A 22,527-nucleotide genomic window follows, 5' to 3' on the forward strand; every position below is an offset into this window, starting at 1 on the left:
TAAGTATGTGGATTTATTTCTGGGCTCTCTATTCTGTTCCACTGATCTGTGTTGTGTTTTTGTGCCAGTATAATCCTGTTTTGATTACTATAGCTTTGTAGTATAGTCTGAAGCAAGGGCGCATGATACCTCCAGCTTTGTTCTTTTTTCTTAAGATTGCTTTAATAATTTGGGGTCTTTTGTGGTTCCATACAAATTTTGAGATTATTTGTCCCAGTTCTGTTGAAAATGTCATGGGTATTTTGATAGGGATTGCATTAAATCTGTAGATTGCTTTGAGTAGTTTGGACATTTTAACAATATTAATTCTTCCAATCCAGGAACATGGGATATGTTTCCATTTCATTGTATCATCTTCGGTTTTCTTCTCAGTGTTTTATAGTTTTCAGATTATAGCTCTTACACTTCCTTGGTTAAGTTTATTTGTAGGTATTTTATTCTTTTTGATGTGATTTTAAATGGGATTGTTTTTTCTTCTGTTTCTGGTAGTTCATTATTAGTGTATAGAAAAGCAACAGATTTCTGTATATTAATCTTGTATCCTGCAACTCTACTGAATTCACTTATTAGTTCTAATCGTTTTTCAGTGGAGACTTTAGGGTTTTCTGTTTGGGTTCATCTTGTTTGGGACCCTCTGTGCTTCCTGTACCTGGATATCTGTTTCCTTCTTCATGATTGGGACATTTTCAGCCATAATTTCATCAAATACATTTTAGACCCCATTCTCTCTCTCTCCTCCTTCTGGGACCTCTATAATGTGCCCTATATTGTGAATGTTGGTATTCTTGATGTTATCCCAGAGATCTTTGAGCTGTTCTTACTTTCTTTTTCTTTCTTTCCTTCCTTCCTTCTTTCCTTCTTTCTTTTCTCTTTTTGTTCTTCTGTTTGTGTGATTTCCATTATTCTCTCTTCCAGATTACTTGTGCATTCTGTATCGCTTAGTCTGCTGTAATTCCTTCTAGTATGTTTTTCATTTCAGTTACTGTATTCTTCAGTTCTGAGTGGGTGTTTTTGTGGTTCTATTTCCTCTAGTTCCTTGTTTAAATTCTCACTGTGCTCATCTATTCTTTTCCCTAATTCAGTTAACGTTCTTATTACTAACGATTTGAATTCTTTATCTGGTAGATTGTATATTTCTGTTTCATTAATTTTTTCAGGGGTTTTCTTTTGAGACCAGTTCCTCTGTCTTCTCATTTTGCTTAACTTTCTCTGTCTCTATGAATTTAGGTGAACTGATTACTTATCCCAGTCTTGAAGGGGTATCCTTATGTGGGAGCATCCCTATGCCGTCTGCATGTGCTCAGTGCCTTTGGTAAGAGAGCTGGCTTTGACATGAACTACAAGTCACATCTTTCCTCGGGGTGTGCTGGCAGCTGTCACCTTGGTTAGAGGTGGGGCTAGAGATGGAGGTGCTAGGATGCTTCTGTGTTCCACAGCCAAGCTCTCTCCCCAGTCACGGCAGGCCTCTCTCCAATGTGGAGCTGCGTCATGAAGTAAGCAGGGCTGGAGCGTGTACTGGAGCAGTCACAGGAAACCAGGCAGCCACTAAGGCAGTCTTCAATCTACCCTCTTCCTCAGGAGCAAGCCCACATGTGTGCTCTCCTCTTGAGTGGAATCCAGGCTTCCCACTGCCCTACTGTTAGTCCCAGCGGCACTTCAGCCAAGGGAACTTGTCTTCCCTGTGTCAGACCCTAGGACTGGAGCACCCAGTGTGTGACTCAAACCACTCACTCACTCCGCAGGGCAGGTCTCTGCGCATGTAATCTCCTTTGTCCTCTGTGTTCCTTCCCAGTGGGACAGGTCCCCACCTGGTTGCTTCTTTTCCCTGCCTACCTCACTCCATGTGGATCTTTCTTACAGCCTTGGTTGTATAGGATTCTTTCTGACAGTTTCCAGTTAGTTTTCAGTGAGAATTGTTCCACATGTAGGTGTATTTTTGATGTGTTCGTGGTGGGAGGTGAATTCCACGTCCTCCTACTCTACCATCTTTCTTTCAAAAAACTCAAAATTTTAAGTAAAGTGTTTTCACACTAACAGCAACGAAAAAATCCAGTGTGACTTTAGTAAAACTCAGTCTGCTGGGACAAAAATAAAAACATGCTACAGAGGCATTCTGGTGGTACCAAAGTATGGCCCACAGACCAGTGCCACAAACCGTTGGTTACAGGTCTGCAATGAGATAAGTATAGAAATTGAGTGTCTAAAACTTTAGGGCACTTTGACATTGCCACAGCATCCAAGTACATAATAACTTAAGTTGTAGTTTACAAAAATATTGGTCCGTGATGGGTTGGAAACTTTTTTTTAAAAAAGGACATTCTCAGATCATTTGAGAGACACTCCTTTGATACCAATGTAAGATAAAAGCAGTTCTGCTGATAAAGGACTGGGCTCTGGGAAAATAGCAACAAGCTCTCAAGTGCTTTTCATAACTCAGTACCTTACCATCTCCCTCTTGAAGACAGAGGGTTGACTTTTTTCTTTATTTTAATTAAAAGTTGAAATTGATAGGTCTGCTTTCTACAAAGAGCTGTGATACGATTTTTTATTTTGCAAAAACAATATAAATAAATGATTTCACCTCTTTAAAGCTGATAATGAATTAATGAACAGGCAATGCCTTCTGTATCAGCAGTTAAGTTACTTGATATCTTAATGTAGTTCTTTTTTTTAATCAGTTTTGTACTATTTTTACCCTTCTAGCTGTATTCATGTTCCTTTGACGGCACAATTAAACTGTGGGACTATGTAGATGGCATTTTGATAAAGGTACGTGGATTGAGCTTCCATTTTCATTATGTGAAGAAGAATGGCAACATAATTTAATGACAGACATATTATTTATTGAATACTTCCATAAGGCCCAATCTTTTAGATAGCCTTCCTAAACAAATCATGAAATTCACTCACTATAAAAGAAACGATAAATTTGACTATATAACATTTTAAACTTTTTTAACCAAAAAATGAGCAATGAAACTGAAAGAAAATATTTATGAGAGCTGTTATCCCTAATACACAAAAAGTTACCAAAAACCGATAAGGAAAAACTAATGACCCAATGGGAAAAAAATTGGTATAAAGTAAGAATATGTAATACACAGAAAAGAAATAACAAGTAGCCAATAAACATGAAAAGATGCTTAATCTTGTTAATAATTAAATGTAAATTAATAGATAACACAGCATTTTTCCCTGTCACTTTATCCAAATTGCAGATTGAAAAAAATACAGTGATAAAGTATAGAGAAATAGACACTTTTGTACACAGTCAATGAGAATGAAACTGAAAATGAATAAATACCTTTTGCTCCAGCAATTTCACCTTTAGGAATCTCTTGTTGAAATAATGGCAGGTATATGTAGTTCTTAAAACATTGTTCATGGTAGAAAAAAAAAATTGAATATAATCTTGAGGTCAGTTAAAATTTGATAGTCATTCAGTAGAATACTGTAAAACCATTGATAAGAAACAGGTAGATCTATATATGTATTAACTTAAAAGGTTATTCAACAAATATGTATTGAGTGTCTCCATAGGCCGGGTTTTCTTCTGATGTTGGCAATATAGCAGTGAGCAAAATGGATAAAAAAAAAATCCCTGCCTGATATGGAACTTATGGGGCATGCACAGAATGAACAATATGGTGCTTTTTATCTTTCAGACTTTCATAGTTGGATGTAAACTTCATGCCCTCTTTGCTCTTGCCTGTGAGGATTCTGTCTTTGTTACAATAAATAAAGAAAAACCAGGTATAGTATAATTAATTTTTTTTATACATATGTAGCATTGAGTGGCTCTCTACGTTTTACAGTGTCTCAAATTTAACATTTTGGTTTTAGTCTGAAGTTAAGTTTTTGGAGCTGGCTTTTAAATTGGTTTCATCACTGTTACATTCATTTGGGGGAGGCTTTGTATTATTTCTGAAATATTGATGAGGGAGAATGATTACTTAATAAATGGCTGTGATAGTGGACAGCATAACTCCAATTTTAAAGCTGTTTTGAGCTATATGTGTCTTCCTACTGACCTTAAATCTGTCATTCTTAAGCATCACTATTACTTTACCCATCACTGAACACCCATTTGTTGATCTTGAATCTGGAGGAAATGGTATAGAAAACAGGTGATTAGGAACTAATAGTGTGGCTAAATTATTATGATATTTTCATTATCATTGGAACATTATTCCATTGAAACTGCCATGTTTCAGAGCATTTAAGGATTTCTAGAATATCTTCAGTGGTTACAAATAATTGTCCTTTAGCAGTAAATTTAATACATTTAACATTGACATGAAGGATATAGCCGAAGAATTTTTCTAATCTCGGACTTCAAGAATGCCAGTCCCCCCGTGTTGTCCTCCTTAAAATAAAGTTGTATTCAGAATTCAAAGTACAGACCAGCTTTAAAGTGGTTACTGGGCAGTCAGCTAAATTGGCTCACAGCTCATTAGCTAAGTGAATCCTTCAGGGGGAGCGGGGGCGGGCATTGGCTTGGGTTTTGTTTTGTTTTGTTGTTCTGGTAGTGGTTTTTTTGTTTGTTTGGGATTCAGGGACTTTTGTTGTTTTTTTGTTTTGTTAAAACAGATTTACAGATTGTTATATCATGGAGTTTTAAGTAAGTTGAGAATTGTCAAAACTGTGAAGCTAAATCTTTTTTAGCTAAAAGTCGTTTGGCACCAACTCTGTTAATGAGTAATATTTTTATCTATCAAAAATGTGACATGAAAGAATAAAAGCTGTAAGTTTAGTTTTCTGATGTGGCCCATAAACCATCTCTAAGGGACATGCCAAAAAATGTTTTGGAAATGGCAGTGTATTTCTTAAAATAATTAAGTTGCCTTACCAGATGACTATTTTAAAGTAGCACTTTTGAATATTTAGGTTCTGTTCTGTATATGAAAATGTGAATTCTTTTTTTTTTTTTTTTTTGGGGAGTTTTTTATTTTTTGTAAATTTATTTCTTTTTGGCTGCATTGGGTCTTTTTTTTTTTTTTAATGTTTGGCTGTGTTGGGTCTTTGTTGCTGAGCGCAGGCTTTCTCTGGTTGCGGCGAGCTGGGGCTACTCTTTGTTGTGGTGCGCAGGCTTCTCATTGTGGTGGCTTCTCTTGTTGTGGAGCACGGGCTCTAGGCGCACAGGCTTCAGTAGTTGTGGCATGCAGGCTCAGTAGTTGTGGCTCACGGGCTCTAGAGCGCAGGCTCAGTAGTTGTGGCGCATGGGCTTAGTTGCTTCGCAGCATGTGGGGTCTCTCCGGACCAGGGCTCGAACCCGTGTCCCCTGCATTGGCAGGCGGATTCTTAACCACTGCGCCACCAGGGAAGCCCCTGCGTTGGGTCTTTGTTTCTGCGTGCGGCTTTTCTCTAGTTGCGGCGAGCGGGGGCTACTCTTCGTTGCAGTGCGCGGGCTTCTCGTTGCAGTGGCTTGTCTTGTTGTGGAGCATGGGCTCTAGGCACGTAGGCTTCAGTAGTTGTGGCACATGGGCTCAGTAGTTGTGGCTTGAGGGCTCTAGAACGCAGGCTCAGTAGTTGTGGTGCATGGGCTTAGTTGCTCTGCAGCATGTGGGATCTTCCTGGACCAGGGCTCAAACCCACATCCCCTGCATTAGCAGGCGGATTCTTAACCGCTGCACCACCAGGGAAGCCCTGTGAATTCTTAATGTCTGTCTAAATGCTTACTAAAAATTCATGTTTCTAACCTCCCTGACAATTGATTCACTAGGTCTGAGATTTGGTCTAGGAATCTGCATTTTTGTGTGTCTCCCCAGGTGGTTCTGCTCATCACTCTAGTTTGGTAGCCACTCCCCATACTCACTGCATGATTCCTCAGTTGGAGGGGTAGTTGCCAATAGCAGTAATGAAAGTTTTTATCCATATCAGTAGGACAAGTGATTCTTAACACTGACTACACATTACAGTCACTCCAAGGAACTTAAAATGTAAGATTCTCTGTGGTGGGGCCTGTCTGTTTATTTAAGTATTCCCCCAGTCGAGTCTATTGCGCAAGCCAGTATAGAAAACTGTAGATCTAAAGTAAGTCTCACTCAGATCTAAAGTCATTAGCCTTTTGGAGCTAACTGGAAACTTCCAATGCTGTAATGTCATCTGAATTCTGTTCATGGTGGAATCTAGTGTTACTCTCGAGTACTTGGCACATCGTGGGCACTCAGCCTGTGAAAATCTAGTTACTATATAAAAATGTGAATAAGGCTTGAAAAAGATTCCCTGTGACTGGCATCTCAAAATATATATTAACATATACTTCTTTATTTGTTTCATCTTTGTTCCACAGTCCAAAACCAGAGTCTCTGATAGAAATTTGTATAAATCATATTGAAATATGCTTCTCTAGTTTAAAAACAAATGAACCTTTTATTTACACGTTATCTTATATGGTGTCATTTCTTGACTCTGTAATTAATTTATTCACCAGCTAATTAAACATTTACCATGTACCAAATACTGTTCTGGTTGCAGAGAACTAAACAGACATTAAGCTTACTAGATCAGTCATATAATACAATAAGATGACAGGTGTTCTAGAGAAAAATAAAGCAGGGAATGGGAATAGGCAACACTGGAAGAATACATATTAAATAAGTGATCAGGCGAGGTCCTGGGAGAAAGAAGAATACGCTGTGCAGCTGTGTTGGAGAAGCATATTCTAGAGCATTCCTGCCATGTTTGAGGAATAGCAGGGAGGATGGCTTGGAGTGAGCCTAAGTAGAATGGATAATGTAGAGCATTGTACGCGATTAGAAGGACTCTGACTTCTACTCTGAATAGACAAAAAGCCATTGAAGGTTTTTGAGCAAAAGAGGGACGTGATCTGACTTAGCAGTAATAGAACACTGGCTTCTGTGTTGAGGAGAGACTGAAGGGGACCAAGGGTGGACGTAGGAAGAGCTGTTAAGAGATCACTATTCCTAACACTTAGGATATGAAGCAGGATCATGGCTTTAGGCTAGGTGGTAGTGGCAGAGGTGGTGAGAATTTATTGAATCTTGGATGTGTTTTGAAGATAGAGCCAGCAGGGTTTGCTGCTGGTTTGGTGTGGGGCATGAGAGGGAAGTCAAAGGTGACTCAAGGATTAAGTCTGAGCAACTAGGTAAATGGTGGTGCCATTTCCTCCAGTGGGCAATGTGGGGGAAGACTAAGTTCAGAAAGAAAAATAAGAGTTCAGGATTTAGGCATGTAAAGTTTGAGATGACTGAAAAGGCTAGAAGAATTGAGGTCAGAGCATATAATCAGGCTGGAAAACAAAAAATGGTAGATCAGTGTATTACAGTGTATTATAAAGTCTAGGAGGATAAGGAAATAGCATAGTGAAATATAGCTATTTCCCCTTAAGGAGAAATTTTTTAAATGGAATGCAAAGAGAAGAGCATGCCAGTTCTACAGAAAAGGAGATTTATTCTATGAATGTGTGGCAAGCCCATAGCATTTCTGAAAGCTCTCAGATGGTTTGTTGCTTTGGCTGCTCAGTTCACCAGTGTATCATATTCCATCTCCATCTTAAAGCTCATCTCAGTACTTTGGGTGTGTTTTTTTGTTTTTTTGTTTTTTTTCGTCTCAGTACTTTGGAAAGCAGTATGCACCAGTAAAACAAATTGTTTTCTATTTCTACATATATGAAGCGTGTGTGTGTGTGTGTGTGTGTGTGTGTGTGTGTGTGTGTGTGTGTGTGTATATATGAGTCGTGGAATTAGCCTTCCAGTTAAAACTTGTATATTCAAATGAAGAGTACAACTCGTTCAGACAGCCTAGAATTATGATCTTAGCATCAAATTAACTTTGGAGTACTAATTAACAGTTTTATATGAGCAAATGCACATCTTCACTTTCTCTAGAGAAGCTTTATATTAATATAGCTGCCTTTGGCTAGATGTATTTCAGCTGGTTTCAGTGAAACTACCAAAATCATCAAGTCAGGAAATAGAAGCTAAGGAGCTCTCCTTTGTTTTGGATTATATAAACCAGTCACCCAAGTGCATTGCCTTTGGAAATGAGGTAAAATTTGCTTTGTTGGTTTTCTTTTTTGTACATAAAATCTCTTTCCTGCAGTCTTTCCTCTGAGAATTTTACGTTATAGTGATTTAATATTGCCTTGAGTTACAATATTTTTGTTAGTAACTAAGAAATCTGTCTTACTACTTTAGCATGTGTTTGTAGTATAGATTTTTTTAGGACTACCCTAATTTTGTAGATTGTATCTTTTTGCTCTTGTAAACTCTATAATTGTCCCCCCAAAAAATCAATGTTTTGGCATTTGTACTGTACTTCTTAGCCTGTACCATGTAGAAGCCACTTAAATGCTTTGATTATAGATATGTGTCTTTTGAAAATATGACCTCCATGTCTACAAATAACATGCCCTTATAGAAAATTTTGAAATTACAGAAAAATATAATGAAGAAATTAAATCTCACCAGTGGTAATATTTGAGGAATTTTTTCTAGACTTTTTCCTAAATGTATAAAATAACTTTTCTCAAATTGAATAATTGTCTGAGGGTTTTATCTTTTTTTTCTTCACTTAAAACTGCAGCATGAGTGTGTACTTAAATGTTCATCAGAAATAGTGACTGTATGATGTTCATACCATGACTTGTTTAGCCATCCGTTGTTAATAATCACATAATTTATTAAAATCAAGTACCATCAAAAGCCCCTATATATCACTGTGGTGGCATGTTTCTTTAGTCTTAAGTTTTGTAGCATTATTTTGGCTTTGTTCTGAAAAGGTTTAATTTCTTCGAGTAGAGAAAACACTTTTACATTATAAACGTCATTATTCTTTAGCATCATAGTCATCAGTTAAATACAAATTAAAACCACAGTGAGATACCACTTCAGGTCCACTAGAACAGATAAAATTAAAGAATGACAGTACTGAGTGGTGGAAAGATATGGGGCAAAGTTAAACATATGCCTTTACTGTGACCCAGCAGTTCCGCTCCTAGGTAGAGAAATGAAAACATGACCACAAAACGACATGCACAAGAATAATTAATACTCATAATAGCTCCAAAATGGAAATAACCCAAGTGTTCATCAATAAGAGAGTAAACAATTTATGATACATATGCGTTCATTGGGATGCTGCTTCACAGTAAAAAGGAACTAATGGTGCACATAAGAGCGGGGGTGAATCTCAAAAAGGTGATGTTGAGCTACAGTCCAGACATGAAATGTATTTACCATTCCGGTTGTATTCTGTTATAGAAAAGGCAGAGAAGTAAGCTACGGTGATAGAAATCAGTAGTTGATGACAGGGGTGGGGGCATTGGCGAGTGACTGGAAAGAGGAACAATGGAGCATTCCTGAGGCGAAGAAAACGTCCTAAATCTTGATTGTGATGGTAGTTACATGGTTATACACGCGTCAAACATTGCATTCTGTGGTGTATAGATTATGCCTTAATAGAAAAAAGTTTAATCATTATACTTAGAGAGTCTAGTTTTAGGATTTAGGGCCTACTTTCGTCTTTTAATTTTCTATGATTATTGTAAATGTAGGAGTATCCTTTCCATAGTTAAACTGTAATATGGGTTGGCCAAAGAGTTCATTTGGGTTTTTCTGTAACATCTTACGGAAAAACCCGAATGAACTCTTTGGCCAACCCAATATATCATTTCATACTAATATACTCTCAGTCTGCAAAAAGCTTATTGTTCCCATGTTAACTTTTATGATAATATTTCTTCTTAAAGGGTGTTGACTATTTTTGTGAATGTTATCTTCTCTTTGAAATACCAGGGAGAGTATGTTGCTGCAGTACGGGACTTTTACTTGTCTGTTTATTTTTTCAAAAAGAAAACAACATCAAGGTAAGAATTCTTTTTTGATAGCTTTATTTTAGTTACTCAAGAGTTCATTATAATTTTATTCATCCTTATACCTGTGACCCAAAGCTGTTTCATGTTACAAGTAATTATGAAACCACAAGATGAGGTAGAGTTTTTAATCCACAGTGGGTTAGAATCGTTAGTCACAAAATCCTAGGGAGCTTTTCCCCCCAAAACCGCTTTCACACTTAGATTCTGCTGTGTATACTTGGTGTCAAAATTGGATGTGGTTTGAAAAGTTTTCCCTAGGTGATCCACATTGTCATTTTACGGCTATAGGAATGAATATAGGCTTTGGTATATCTGGGTTTAAAATGAGTCAGATTAGTCCATTGAACCTCACTGCACTTCAAATTAACATGTATTTTAAATGGCGATAATTTCTACCTCACAGAGTTGTAAGGATGAATGAGAACATATTTAAAGAAACTAGTGCTAAGCATGAGTAGTCACTCTTCAAATGACTCTGTCCCCTCTCCCCTTTTACCCTGCCAAGATTAACATTTGTTTTCCTTTGCAGTATAAGGATCCTGACATCTTTGGACACATTAGCCAGTTGTCTCGGATATAATTTCTCAGGCTTGTCCATACTTCATGCTAAAAACTTAGCTTTAACGAGAAATTCAAACAAACTTTGCCCAGGCAGAAAACCATAAGAACAACTGTCTGTTCTCTATTTCACTCTCAGTGGCCTCCATAGACAAGTTATTATGGTAGAATGTTATTCACATGAAATTTATATTGTGTATTAATAAATGTTTACAAAACAAAATTCTTGATTCTTGGTCATGATTTTTCTTAAAAATCGTGCATTTATGTTCAGTGAATTCTGAGCGCTCACCAGTTTGGGTTGATAAGGGTGAGACCTCCATTTTGCCTAACTACATCACTTACCAAGCCTTTAATAATCAAGGGAAAATATTTTTCTTCTAGGTTTACTTTATCATCATCAAGAAATAAGAAACATGCGAAGAACAATTTTACATGTGTAGCATGTCACCCGAAGGAAGATTGCATAGCAACTGGTCACAGGGATGGCAAAATTCGTCTTTGGTCAGTTAACTCTTGAAGAACTTGGCAATCATTTATTTATTTTAGATTAGTCCTGCAGAAAAGGGGTATACCTGGGTGCAGGGAAAAGGATGGAACTGAAAAGCAACAGCCGATAATAGAGATGATGCTTTGCTGGCATCCTCCCTTTCTTTTATTACTGTACTCTTCATTGCATAGACTTACTGTTTTAGGACTTCAACCCTTGGCCCTAGGAGTAAATCCATTTTGTCCTTAGTCATTTAATTGAAGAGAACTTTTTGTCAGCCTTTAAGTACAAAGGAGAGAGTAGCAGTGAATATTGAACTAGTAGAATACTATGATGGCCTATTGTTTGCAGAAGTGACTGGTTTAGAAATAGAAAATGTACTTTTTGCACATTAAGACCAGTAAACTTGATAAACATACGCCTTTGGCCAAATTAAGAATTTTGGTTTTCTCCAATAGGAGGAATTTTGATGATGAAAAGAAATACACATACACATGTTTACATTGGCACCACGATTTGGTTATGGATTTGGCTTTTTCAGTGACAGGTAAGTACAAGTTTAAGACTTAAAATGAACTTTTAAAGTATGTGAACCAAGTATTTTAATTCACTGTACTTAATAGTTTGAAAGATTTAGAATTGCATGAGCCAAATGAATTTTTTTAAGCACTTGTATATCACCCCTGTGTTTTGGGCTTTGCTCAGCACAATGCCATATGCTTAAGTTTTCAGAGCTCTTCAGAGTGTCAAAGTGTACACCTGTCATAAAGTCTCTTGTTAATATAAACCTATTTAAATTATATTCCTTTTCTTTTTCTAATGTATGTGCACATAGCTAAGTGCTTGTTGTCCATAAGTATAGCTACAGTTTATCAGGAGCAAACGACTGTGCTGATGCTTTACATCCATTATCTCATTTAATCCTTGACTCTGAAAATAGGCATCATTATTCTCATTTTACAGATGATGGAAGTGAAATTTGTAGTTGAGAACTAACTTGCCTAAGGTCACGTGTCTCGTAAGTGGGATTTGGACCTAGGTCTAATTCGAAAGTTTGTTTTTAACTGTAAGATCGCCACATTCACTATTTTAAGTTAATTCAGATCTTTGTTCCATTCAAGCTGCATGAGAGTGGCTATAATGCGTAAAAATACCTCCTTGGAAATAGGATGACCTTCAACAGAAATTTGGAGAAGTACCTTTTGTCTTTGGTTACCGTTAGCATCCCCACACGTATGTGGTGAAAATTATGTCAGTACATTTTGACTGGTCCTTAAGGGGGTGGGGGAGGGGAGGCACTAGATGCTCCAGAAGTTTACGTGCCTGGAGAAGGTGTTTCTTCTTCCTGTAGGTCCTCCTAGAGACTGGCAGGACAAGTCTTAGTACCATTTGCTCTAGATTCCTACAGGCTTACTTGGGTTTAACTCAGTGGAGCCTCAGGAAGCAGGAGGCATCTTCAGCCTACTTGTGCTTTTGATTTGGGGGATCAGTGACTGGTATATGGGGGTGGGACCCAACCTGACACACTTAGAGTAGTACAGCAGGAATACAGCTGTGACATATGGGAACTAAGAACAGAAGAATGAAGAGGGTGTTAACCCTATGGATAAAAGACATAGGCTACTCTTATCTTCACCCTCCTCCCCACCAAAAATACAAATGAGTATGTTTGTGGCATTGTGTGTACATATGTCTGTAATGTTTCAGGCAGTGTTATTCTCTCCTGACCTAAGGTGGTTTCTTCTGCCCTTCCTCATCAGTTTCGTTTTCTCTGCTGTGGCCCCTGCCCAAAGGCCAAGACCCGTTGATGTATATTGTCACTGTGACTTTTCTCTGTTTTGTTGCCCTTACGCATCTTTCCACCTCCTCTCACACTAGTTATTAGTCACAGCTTTCTGTGATGGCCTTACTTATTAGCCTTAAGTCCTGGGACATTCAGGATTGGCCTTCTCAGGTGGGGTTTGGGGAAGAAGGAATAGTTAGATTAGTTGGCACTCAAAAAAGAGAATACCAAGTGCCTCTACTGTGAGCCATGGCTTTCATATAGGAAGTACTGCAGATCATCTTGGCTATTAGAGAGTTCAATTCTTGATGTTATTTTTTAAATCATGTGAGTATTTGTGAGAAGTAATATAGTACATGGTTGTCAGTGAATGTATAGGTATGAGAGAGTTAATAGAAAAAATGAGAATTAGTTGTCTGTGTAAACAAACTACAAATTATAGGGTTTTTGAGAACTGTTTATAAGTTAAGGCAAATGTTAACAGTATAAACTGTTTTGGCTCTGCTTTGAACACAGTCATGCTGTCTGTGAGCATCTAATTTATTATTTACTTCTTTCTGATTCTTAAGCCTTTCTTATTTCAGTGCTCTAGGACCTCAAGTTAATGTTGGATAAAAGTGGTATTGGTGTTCCCAACACAGGGGGAACGTTTTCAGTGTTTCACCACTAAAATATTTGCTATAGATTATCTGTAAGTATTCTTGATGAAATTTTAAAGGTCTCATCAATTCCTAGGTTACTGAGAGTTTTTATTATGGGTCTAGAATTCTATCATTTACTTTTTCTGCATCTGTTAAGATACTGATGATCTATTTCCTTTTTTCTGTAAGTAGAGTTCATTACATTGGTTTATTTTTCAAATGTTAAAATAACCTCACATGCTTACAATAAATTTTACCCTGCAGTGATGTCTTATCTTTTTAATATATCATTGGATTCAGCTTGCTGATACTTCATTTGGTAGTTTTCATCTGTTATGAAATTGGCTTGTACTTTTCTTAATGATGTGCTAGTTTTGGTGCAGAATTATGCTGGTCTTCAAAACAAATTGGGAAGTGTTCTTTCTTTTTTGTTACCTGGAAGAGTATAAAACTGGTTTATTTCTTCCTTAAATGTTTGGAAAAGTTTACTAGTGAAGTCAGCTGGGCCTGGAGGATGTTTGTTTCATCCAGTTTTTCTAGTTATTGGCAGAAGAATTTGTCAGCAACAAAGTAGTCACATAGTACTGGAAAGGAATAATCCCTGAACCAGTGATCTTTAAATCTTTTGTCTTGCAAGTATATTAAAAGATATAAAGACACTTGTTTGCATGTTTTTTTAAATAGTTTATTTCTCTAACATAGGAAAAATCAAAACATCGATTACATCTTCCTGTTTTTTCCCCCAAACACTGTCCTTTTCATTTCTTTGGGTGGATGAGAAGGCAGGAGTCTGCTGAGTGGTGGCCGTGAGTCTGTCCTCGTAGAGTGGCGAGAGGCAGCAGAGAAGAATAAGGAGTTCCTCCCCCGTTTAGGAGCTACTATTGAACATATCTCAGTGTCTCCAGCAGGGGATCTCTTCTGTACTTCGCACTCCGATAACAGTAAGTCTCAATTTGTTGTCATGAGGAAATACAGTTTGTGTAATGTCATAAATTAGCTAGCATCTGTAGGGGATGGAAAATAAGAGACCTCAAACTAAGAGTAGCATAGGATTTAAGGAGCATTTTTTTCTCTTCCATTTCTCCTCTTTCTTCCACCCCTCTTGCCCCAAGATGCCACCTGAATCCAACATTTCCAGAATTGTTTTTATGAAAGTGTAGGGCTAAGTGTATTTGGTTATTGTTGTGCCACTTATATTTAAAAATCTTTTCATGTGGAATGATAGGGGGAATAAAGGAGGTTTTCACAATATAATGGCATTCTCGAAAGAATGCTCTGAGGTTTCCCTTTGGTACAGCCATTGTCTCGGTGTGGGAGTCCTGTGGATTCTGACAGAAATGGAGCAGTCTTCTGATTCCTCCCCAGCATTTGGTCATCCTGTTACACCTCAGCTTAGATGTAAATCCCGTGCCCATTGCCTCCTTTCCCTTCAAAAGAGAGCATAATTGAGCAATCCAGTAGTGCAGTGACTCATTTCAAAATAAACAGCCGTCTCTTTTGGGGCATATAAGTTTCTGAATTAACACTTCTAATGTATTCATAGTCACAGCAGAAAACTTAGAGACTCCAACAGAAAAAGCCCTCATCCCCACCCCTAGTTTTTCTGTTAAATCACAAAATATATTCCTAATTTTCCAGTAACACTCCAAGAAATTGAACATACTCAATTGTTTTGTATTCTGGTATATTTCAGAATGATATAAATTCATTTTAAAAAAAAAAAAAAAACCTTGAAGGTTTGACCTATTTATGTTTAGATGTTTGTTTATTTATTTATTTATTTTACCCACAGAGATGATAATCATTCACCGAAACCTTGAGGCGTCTGCAGTAATTCAAGGCCTAGTGAAAGGTATCGCAGACCTCAGTGGATGTGGAATTGTGTACATTTTTAAAAGTGAATATTTGTCTGATTTCAGCTATTGTTCATCACTTCTTTTGCAGACAGAAATATCTTTACCGGTTTGATGATTGACCCAAGAACTAAAGCTTTGGTTTTGAATGGGAAACCTGGCCACTTGCAGTTTTATTCTCTCCAAAGTGATAAACAGTTATACAATGTAAGATTTTTGATCTGTTAACTAGCCTTAAAACTAATGAAATATCTTTATAGCACCACTCGGGTCAAGTAACTTATTGTATAGCTTCTAAAACAAGATCCTGTGCCTATGTTATTTGAACATAGTATTATCAGTTGTTTACAGCATGATTCTAATGAGGCCACAGTTGCAGATGAAGTCTACATGTAAGCCAGTTGGCACTGTTGTGTGCGCTCTGTCTATTTTATTCTGTTTAAGACTACACTCTAAATTAACTGTTGCACACATCTGTGCCTTTGAGTCATAAGGATAGGCAATGAGAATATGGATTAACAATACAAACCTGTCTCTGCTTTGTGGTGAAACAGTATCATATGTACATACTGAAGATAAAATCTTCAGTGTAGATTAAAGAGGAACACTTCCTATAATCCTGGTAAATGCAATCTAGACTTTCCACTTTTTCTTTAGTGCCCCACAGTACCCTTTACAGATTTCTATCACAGCCACTCTAACACTTTATCGCTTTCTCTCCAACACCTTTAAACCTCTCAAAGAAAGGAAACTTATTGATCTTTGTACATTTCTAGTACAGTGCCTGGAAATAGTAGGCACTTAATACATTTTTAGTAAATAGATGAGGAAACAATAAAAGAAAAATTATAAAGAAAAAGCTGGCCTATTTACAATGTTGTGCTTTTTTCACTTCTTAAAAATTGTAGGTTTCATTTTTGCTCTCCTTGTTTCTAGTGATGTGGAATCTAGCCTTGAGATTTTATGTAAAGCTATTTGTTCTTAGAAACAAAAGAAAAGCATTACTGTAACCTAAAGTTCTGCTGTATCATATAAATGGAGCATAGTCGTTACTAAAATTTAAGGTCATTGAAGAATCATCACCACCAAATTGGTATTATATAATATGCTCCATGTTTTCAATGGCAATTTCGATGTCCGTAAGTAATGATTAGTTCATTTTTCTCTTTACCTAAAAATCTGTTATGTAGATTCCAGAAGGTATCTATGATGTGGTTAATTACCATTCCTTGAATGCTTTAACATTTATGTATTTACATTAATAAGAATTTTGGATTTTTTTTTTTTAACCCATCAGTTAGATATTATACAGCAAGAATATATCAATGATTATGGTCTGATCCAAATTGAGCTAACAAAGGCTGCATTTGGCTGCTATGGTAATTGGCTTGCAACGGTGGAACAACGTCAAGAAAAGGAAACTGAGCTTGAATTGCAAATGAAACTGTGGACATATAATAAGAAAACACAAGGGTAATACTACCTATATAGACATTTAACTTGAGAGCAGAAAATTATTTGACTTTCTAGTTTCAATTGTTGGTCTTTACGATGTTTCATTTTGATAAATTTATATTAAGAGAAATGAAGGAGGTGCTATTCCTCTTATAAAGCCTTTATGCTTTCTGCTCTGAGAAAGCATTGGTGTCCTCCAAATTATGAGTCACCTCATTGCATAAATGAGGAAACATGGAGAAGTGACACCCCCAGGAACACATACCTACTTCCAGGCAAATCCAGGATTAGAATGCAAAGGTCTTAGTTCCTTAGCTCTTTATTAATGTTATATTACCTTCTTTGGGAAAATGGCAGTGGTAGATGGTAGAGGTGTGGTGTGGTGTAGTCTTGATTAGATAAGGAGCCCACTAGTTTCTCATACCATGGCTGTAATAGCAATTTATCAAGTTCTTGCTTGTCAAGAACTGGGCTTAGTGCTTTCGTGCCCATTGTCTTGTGAATCTTCACAAGATAATCTTTCATTCACAGCAGTGTCCTGTTGAGCTAGAAACAAGCTTTGAGAGGTAGTTTGGGTGACTTTAAATATTAAGTATTGACCAGGGCAGTGAAATAGGTAATGTTCTTTCTGTACCGTCTTGCCAAAAACAAGGGCTTTCATAGCCATTTCCTTTTTTGCTTATTTTCAAAAGAGTGAGGTATCTGTGTTCTACACAGTTTCCCTGCAGTTTAGTATAGTAGCCTTTCAAGTATCATTTTTTTGATGACCCCTATTTTATACTCATTCTGTACCAGTAAGCTGACACTATTTATAATCATCTCTGTTACGTACGTTACACGAGGCCAGAGGTAATGTGTTAGAACTCTTTGCATCCTGTGGCCATTAGTGATAGAACACTCAATTGTTTGTCATGCTAGGTGATAATATATCAGTTGCTCATTCTTAAAGATGCTATTGTAAAATGTGCAATATGTAAGGAATTCTTAATACTCATATGATAGTATATCATATTGCCCTGGTATAAAAATAAATTGGTTTCCTTCCTACTAGGTTTGTTCTCAATACAAAGGTTAACATGCCACATGAAGACCACATCACAGCTCTCTGTTTCTGTAATGCAGAAAAATCTGAAAACCCCACCTTGGTTACAACAAGTAAAGATGGTCACTTCAAAGTGTGGATATTAACAGATGATTCTGATATATACAGTAAGTTACTTAAATATAGTATGTCTATATGTAGTGCACAGTTTTAAGACTTGATATATTTATCTCTCATGAATTGTATCCATTCTGGGAGGACATTTTCTACTTTGTTTAATTCTGTAGGATATTGCCCAATTTCAAAAGATTTGAGAGATTACATTTTTACATGCCTTTTCTCCCAAATCTTTACTTATTTTATGACGTTCTTGATTAATCGTGTGCTAATTATTCCAGTCTGTGAGACTACAGTAAAAAGGGCTTTTGCAGTAGTCCCTTTACTGTTCCACTAGAGGGAGGTCAAGGTCTCTTGGAAGGGACGCAAATTTCAAATCAGTCAATGATTTGTAACTAAAATTTTGGAGAGGAGGTTTTTTGTTGTGTTTCCTTGTTTCTTAATCCATATTTCTTATAAATTCCCTAAAATATTATCTAGCATTTGTACTATTTCTATGGTCTATATTTTCACAGAAAAAGCTGTTGGCTGGACCTGTGACTTTGTGGGTAGTTATCACAAATACCAAGCAACTAACTGCTGTTTCTCCGAAGATGGCTCTTTACTAGCAGTTAGTTTTGAGGAAATAGTTACAATATGGGATTCGGAGACATGGGAACTTAAATGTACATTTTGTCAACGAGCTGGGAAAATAAGGTAGGTAAATAATCGGGGGAGTATGAAGTACTGGATTTGTTTCTTTTTTTTTTAATTCAAACAAGTCTTTCTACATAAACTTTAGTAATTAATTTATGCTTTCTCCAGAGGTATCCTGTGGGTCAGTGGTGCCAGCAGCTAACCAAAATACTGGGAAGCTAAAAAATAACTGGGTTTATGAACGATGTGCATTACTTTTCATGGTTGTACTACACAATAATAGAAGCTATATATAAGCCTCAGTAGATCCAAACAATGTTTATTTTCTCTGTATTTTCATAAAAGCGATGTTATGCTCAAACTTCAGTGTTTGTAATAATGGCAAGGGAATGTAACAGCAGTATCTTTCATTTTATTTCCAGTAATTTGGGCATTTGAGGACAGAATGGGAAATGGCTGTTTCTAATTCCCAACATGTCTAATTCTGAATTTACTTTGTAAAACTTTCTTCAGAATTCATATTGCAGATTTCCCTCTTGAGGCAAAGAAGCATAAAAAAGAGTTTTTGTTAAGTAACTTGGTACGTTTCACATACATTTTCTCTATATGTGTCAATTATTGTACCATACAGCATATTAGAGAAAAGAGTTGGTCATCAAATCTGTTTTCCTAAAGAAACAAAATAGCTAAATAAAGCTTTCCTGTTGTGCTCCTTACCCCCTTTCCTGCAGAATAATTATGAACAAAAACATACATGTCTGTCTAAAAATTTGCATTGCACGAAGCTAGTACTGTGCAGGAAGTCTGCAGTCCTTTGTAACTACGTGTGCTAGAACTGACTGTTGTTAACTTCCTTGTTTTAATCTAGGCACCTGTGCTTTGGGAGATTGACTTGTTCCAAGTATCTTCTTGGTGCCACTGAAAATGGCATTCTGTGCTGTTGGAATCTGCTCAGTTGTGCATGTAAGATACTTTTTGCTATAAAGTGATGACTAAGCATATAGGAAGTGGACATTAACTTATCTTTGGCATTTTAGGACTTCTGGATGATATCTTCGTATCTTTACCCAGAGAATATATAATTTTTTACGTGGTACATTGTACCACCAAACTTTGGAGTGCTATGCCTGTAATAATAGACTTTGATTACAGTTGACCCTTGAGCTATGCGGGCGTTAGGGTCACCGACCCTCTGCGCAGTCAGAAATTCACTTATAACTTAGAGAGTCAGCCCTCTGTGGAGTCAGCCGACCTTGGATTGAGCAGTTATTGTAGTACTTGCTATTTTAAAATCCACATGTATGTGGACCCTCATAGTTCAAATCCATGTTATTCAAGGGTCAACTGTATTTATAAACTGCCTAATTGTCAGCAAATCATCTTCCATTATCCTCACCTTTTTCCACTGTCTTCAGTGTATGACTTTGTTGCCGTCCGTCTTATCCATCCTCGTAGCAATTTGAGGAAAGTTTCTGATAGTTCATAATGCATATTAACCTGCAGTGTCCCTGACAGCATTAAATTTGAATGTAGCCTATCACAGTCCTCCTAACAAATGTGAACTTCGTGGCATTTTACTCATTCGAGTATATGTTTGGAAGACATTGTGGTTACTTTGTAATGAATGTGTGTGATAACATTTTTTTTAATATTCTCTACAGTGATTCTGGTTAACATTTTGCCCACATTTAGCAGTAGTGGAAAAGCACCAGACAGAAGTTGCACTGTAATAACCATTTCATAGCATGGGGAAGAAGTATCAATACTTTGTTTTTCTGCTTCTTGCCCCTCGTTTTAGTGCAGACTTCCACAGATAATGTCAGTGTGTTCTCCATGTATTATCTGGAATGGTAAAATCCCTCTTCCTAAAAATAATAGAATTGATTGTCCCAATAAATATTGAGTACCTAGTTTAAATAACAAGCTTAAGAAAGCTTTTGGTAAATCTCTTCTTAGAAGTGAATCACTTTTTTTCCCCCAGTGGAGTGGAGTGCAAAATTAAATATGAGAGTTTTGGAACCTGATCCCAATTCAGAGAATATTGCTGCAATCTCTCAGTCTTCCACGGGTTCAGACTGTAAGTACAGACCATTCTTTGACAGAAGAAATCTATTACCTAAATTTTCTTTTTAACACCTTCAATATAATTTGAGTTAAACTTACCTTCAAATCAGATGTCCATTTGAAGCCATTTGCCTGACCACTGCACTTCATTTCTTGAGTTCCAGCTCTAGCACATCCCTCATTTTTCAACATGTCATTTGCTACTCAGCCTTCAAAATCCAAGAGAGATTTTGCCTCTTTGAAGCATTCCTAAATCCCCCAAGGAGCTTTTATCGTTCCTCTATGATCTTGAAGCTCTTTCTACAGATCTCTGTTCTAGTGCTTAAGACAAAATACTGCCATAGTATTTTGGTGTCTTGTTTTCTGCAGTTGACACTGCTCTCAGAAACAGGAATTTTTCTTTCTGTTTTTCATCTTCGAAGCCCTCATTCCTAACCGGCTTGGCACATAGGAAGCATCAAGTAGATATTTGTTGACTCAAAGCCTAAAATAATCATGACCTGATCAATTTACTCAATGGGGTAAGTCCCAGGATGAGTGTGGTCTGCCAATCTGAGGCTGAAACTAACCTTTGCAGGCAAAATGTTGTTGTCTATTTGGTTTTTTTTTTTTTCTCTAGTGTTTGTGTTTAGACCTAGCGAGCCAAGGCCATTGTATATTCAAAAAAATATCTCCAGAGAGGAAGCCCAGTGGGGAGTCTTTGTTCCACGAGATGTCCCTGAATCATTCACCTCAGAAGCTTACCAGTGGCTGAACAGATCGCAGTTTTACTTCCTAACAAAATCACAGGTAACCATCCACCTCAGAAAAGGCCGTCATTTCATATGTGTGATTTTCATTTGCTTTAATATTTGAGAGTAATAGCCCAGGGCAAGTGGAATAGTTTTATTAAAGGATTACTCCTTCTCTCCCCTCCCCACTCCCCTGCCAAATCGTCTAATGTGCTCTGTACAGTCATATTACTGGTGGGAGTATATTAGCCCACACCTTTGGGGCTAAGTATTGCTTGCATTCATTCACTCTGTGACACCAAAAAAGATATGACCTAGAAGATAATTAGAATACTTTAAATTGTATTTATTAGAATGGCTCTTTTTTAATTTTAGTATTTGATTTAACATAAAGAAATCAGTGGCTTAAGTTTGACCCATCAGTTGAATTTTATTTCATTACCAATTCTTAAAAATGATATTTGAGAACAATCTTACAACTGTCGTAGCAGTTATTAAATACATTTTAAATCTTTTATTACTTTTCTGTGAGCAGATATATTTATATCAAGATGAAAAGTCGACATCATTTTCTAACTTTAACATTTAGATTTGCACTCTATATTTTGCATCATTAATTGACCTCTCTTTTCAGAGTTTATTGACATTCAGTACACAGTCTCCAGAAGAGAAACTCACACCAACAAGCAAACAGGTATGTTCTAGTCACTCGTGGTGCAGATCATGCACATTGCCTCCCTGCAAAGATAAGGTTATCTTTTAGAACTCAGCTATGAGAAAAATGTTTTACCTGCCCTAAAGTGGAATTAAAATTACATACTTAGAAACTACTTGCTTCGTTTGATGTCATAGTGCTCTTTGAAAATGTAGTCTCAATTTGTAATATCAGTGACACATGCTTGTGATTTAAAGAATCAAATAGTTCTACAAGACTTCTTAGGGAAAACTTGAACATCACCACCACTGCCATTACCCACAAAGATACTCTCAACTCTTTGAGTTGAAGTTTTTATTTACCTCCGTATCTCTAAGAAACATGTTTATATTGCTAATTCTGGATTTTTCAGATCTAGGTATTATTTGTTAACTCTGATCTATTGAAGTTGAAGTTTCTTTCACACCACTCCTGCCATATACATAACATACCCCCGCATATTTTCTGTCCCCTAATTTTTCCAGTATAGATAAATCTTAAATTGGTCAGGTCACTGTTCATCCTTAAACATGTAAACACAATTCATAGCTGAGCCACATAGTAATAAACAGGTTGTTTTTCCTTTTGTGACCAACTTCTTTTCTCTGGAGTTAATGATTGCCTT

The 22,527-nt window shown here is 36.8% G+C and overlaps 1 protein-coding gene across 1 annotated transcript in view; it reads left to right on the top strand.

Annotated features, from left to right (window-relative positions):
- Positions 1-22,527, top strand: part of WDR75 (WD repeat domain 75) — a 41,355-nt gene that overhangs the window by 8,837 nt on the left and 9,991 nt on the right. Inside the window, exons 3-18 of the mRNA XM_082467042.1 lie at positions 2,704-2,769; positions 3,666-3,753; positions 7,886-8,010; positions 9,759-9,829; positions 10,781-10,900; positions 11,345-11,433; positions 14,093-14,251; positions 15,103-15,162; positions 15,255-15,370; positions 16,461-16,636; positions 17,670-17,827; positions 18,293-18,473; positions 19,282-19,376; positions 20,395-20,490; positions 21,097-21,266; positions 21,843-21,902. Coding sequence (XP_082323168.1) covers positions 2,704-2,769; positions 3,666-3,753; positions 7,886-8,010; positions 9,759-9,829; positions 10,781-10,900; positions 11,345-11,433; positions 14,093-14,251; positions 15,103-15,162; positions 15,255-15,370; positions 16,461-16,636; positions 17,670-17,827; positions 18,293-18,473; positions 19,282-19,376; positions 20,395-20,490; positions 21,097-21,266; positions 21,843-21,902 — 1,830 coding nt within the window. The remainder of the gene's footprint in view (positions 1-2,703; positions 2,770-3,665; positions 3,754-7,885; positions 8,011-9,758; positions 9,830-10,780; positions 10,901-11,344; positions 11,434-14,092; positions 14,252-15,102; positions 15,163-15,254; positions 15,371-16,460; positions 16,637-17,669; positions 17,828-18,292; positions 18,474-19,281; positions 19,377-20,394; positions 20,491-21,096; positions 21,267-21,842; positions 21,903-22,527) is intronic.

The sequence above is a fragment of the Balaenoptera physalus genome, assembly GCF_965194825.1.
Source record: "Balaenoptera physalus genome assembly, chromosome: 6".
Taxonomy (NCBI): Eukaryota; Metazoa; Chordata; class Mammalia; order Artiodactyla; family Balaenopteridae; genus Balaenoptera; species Balaenoptera physalus.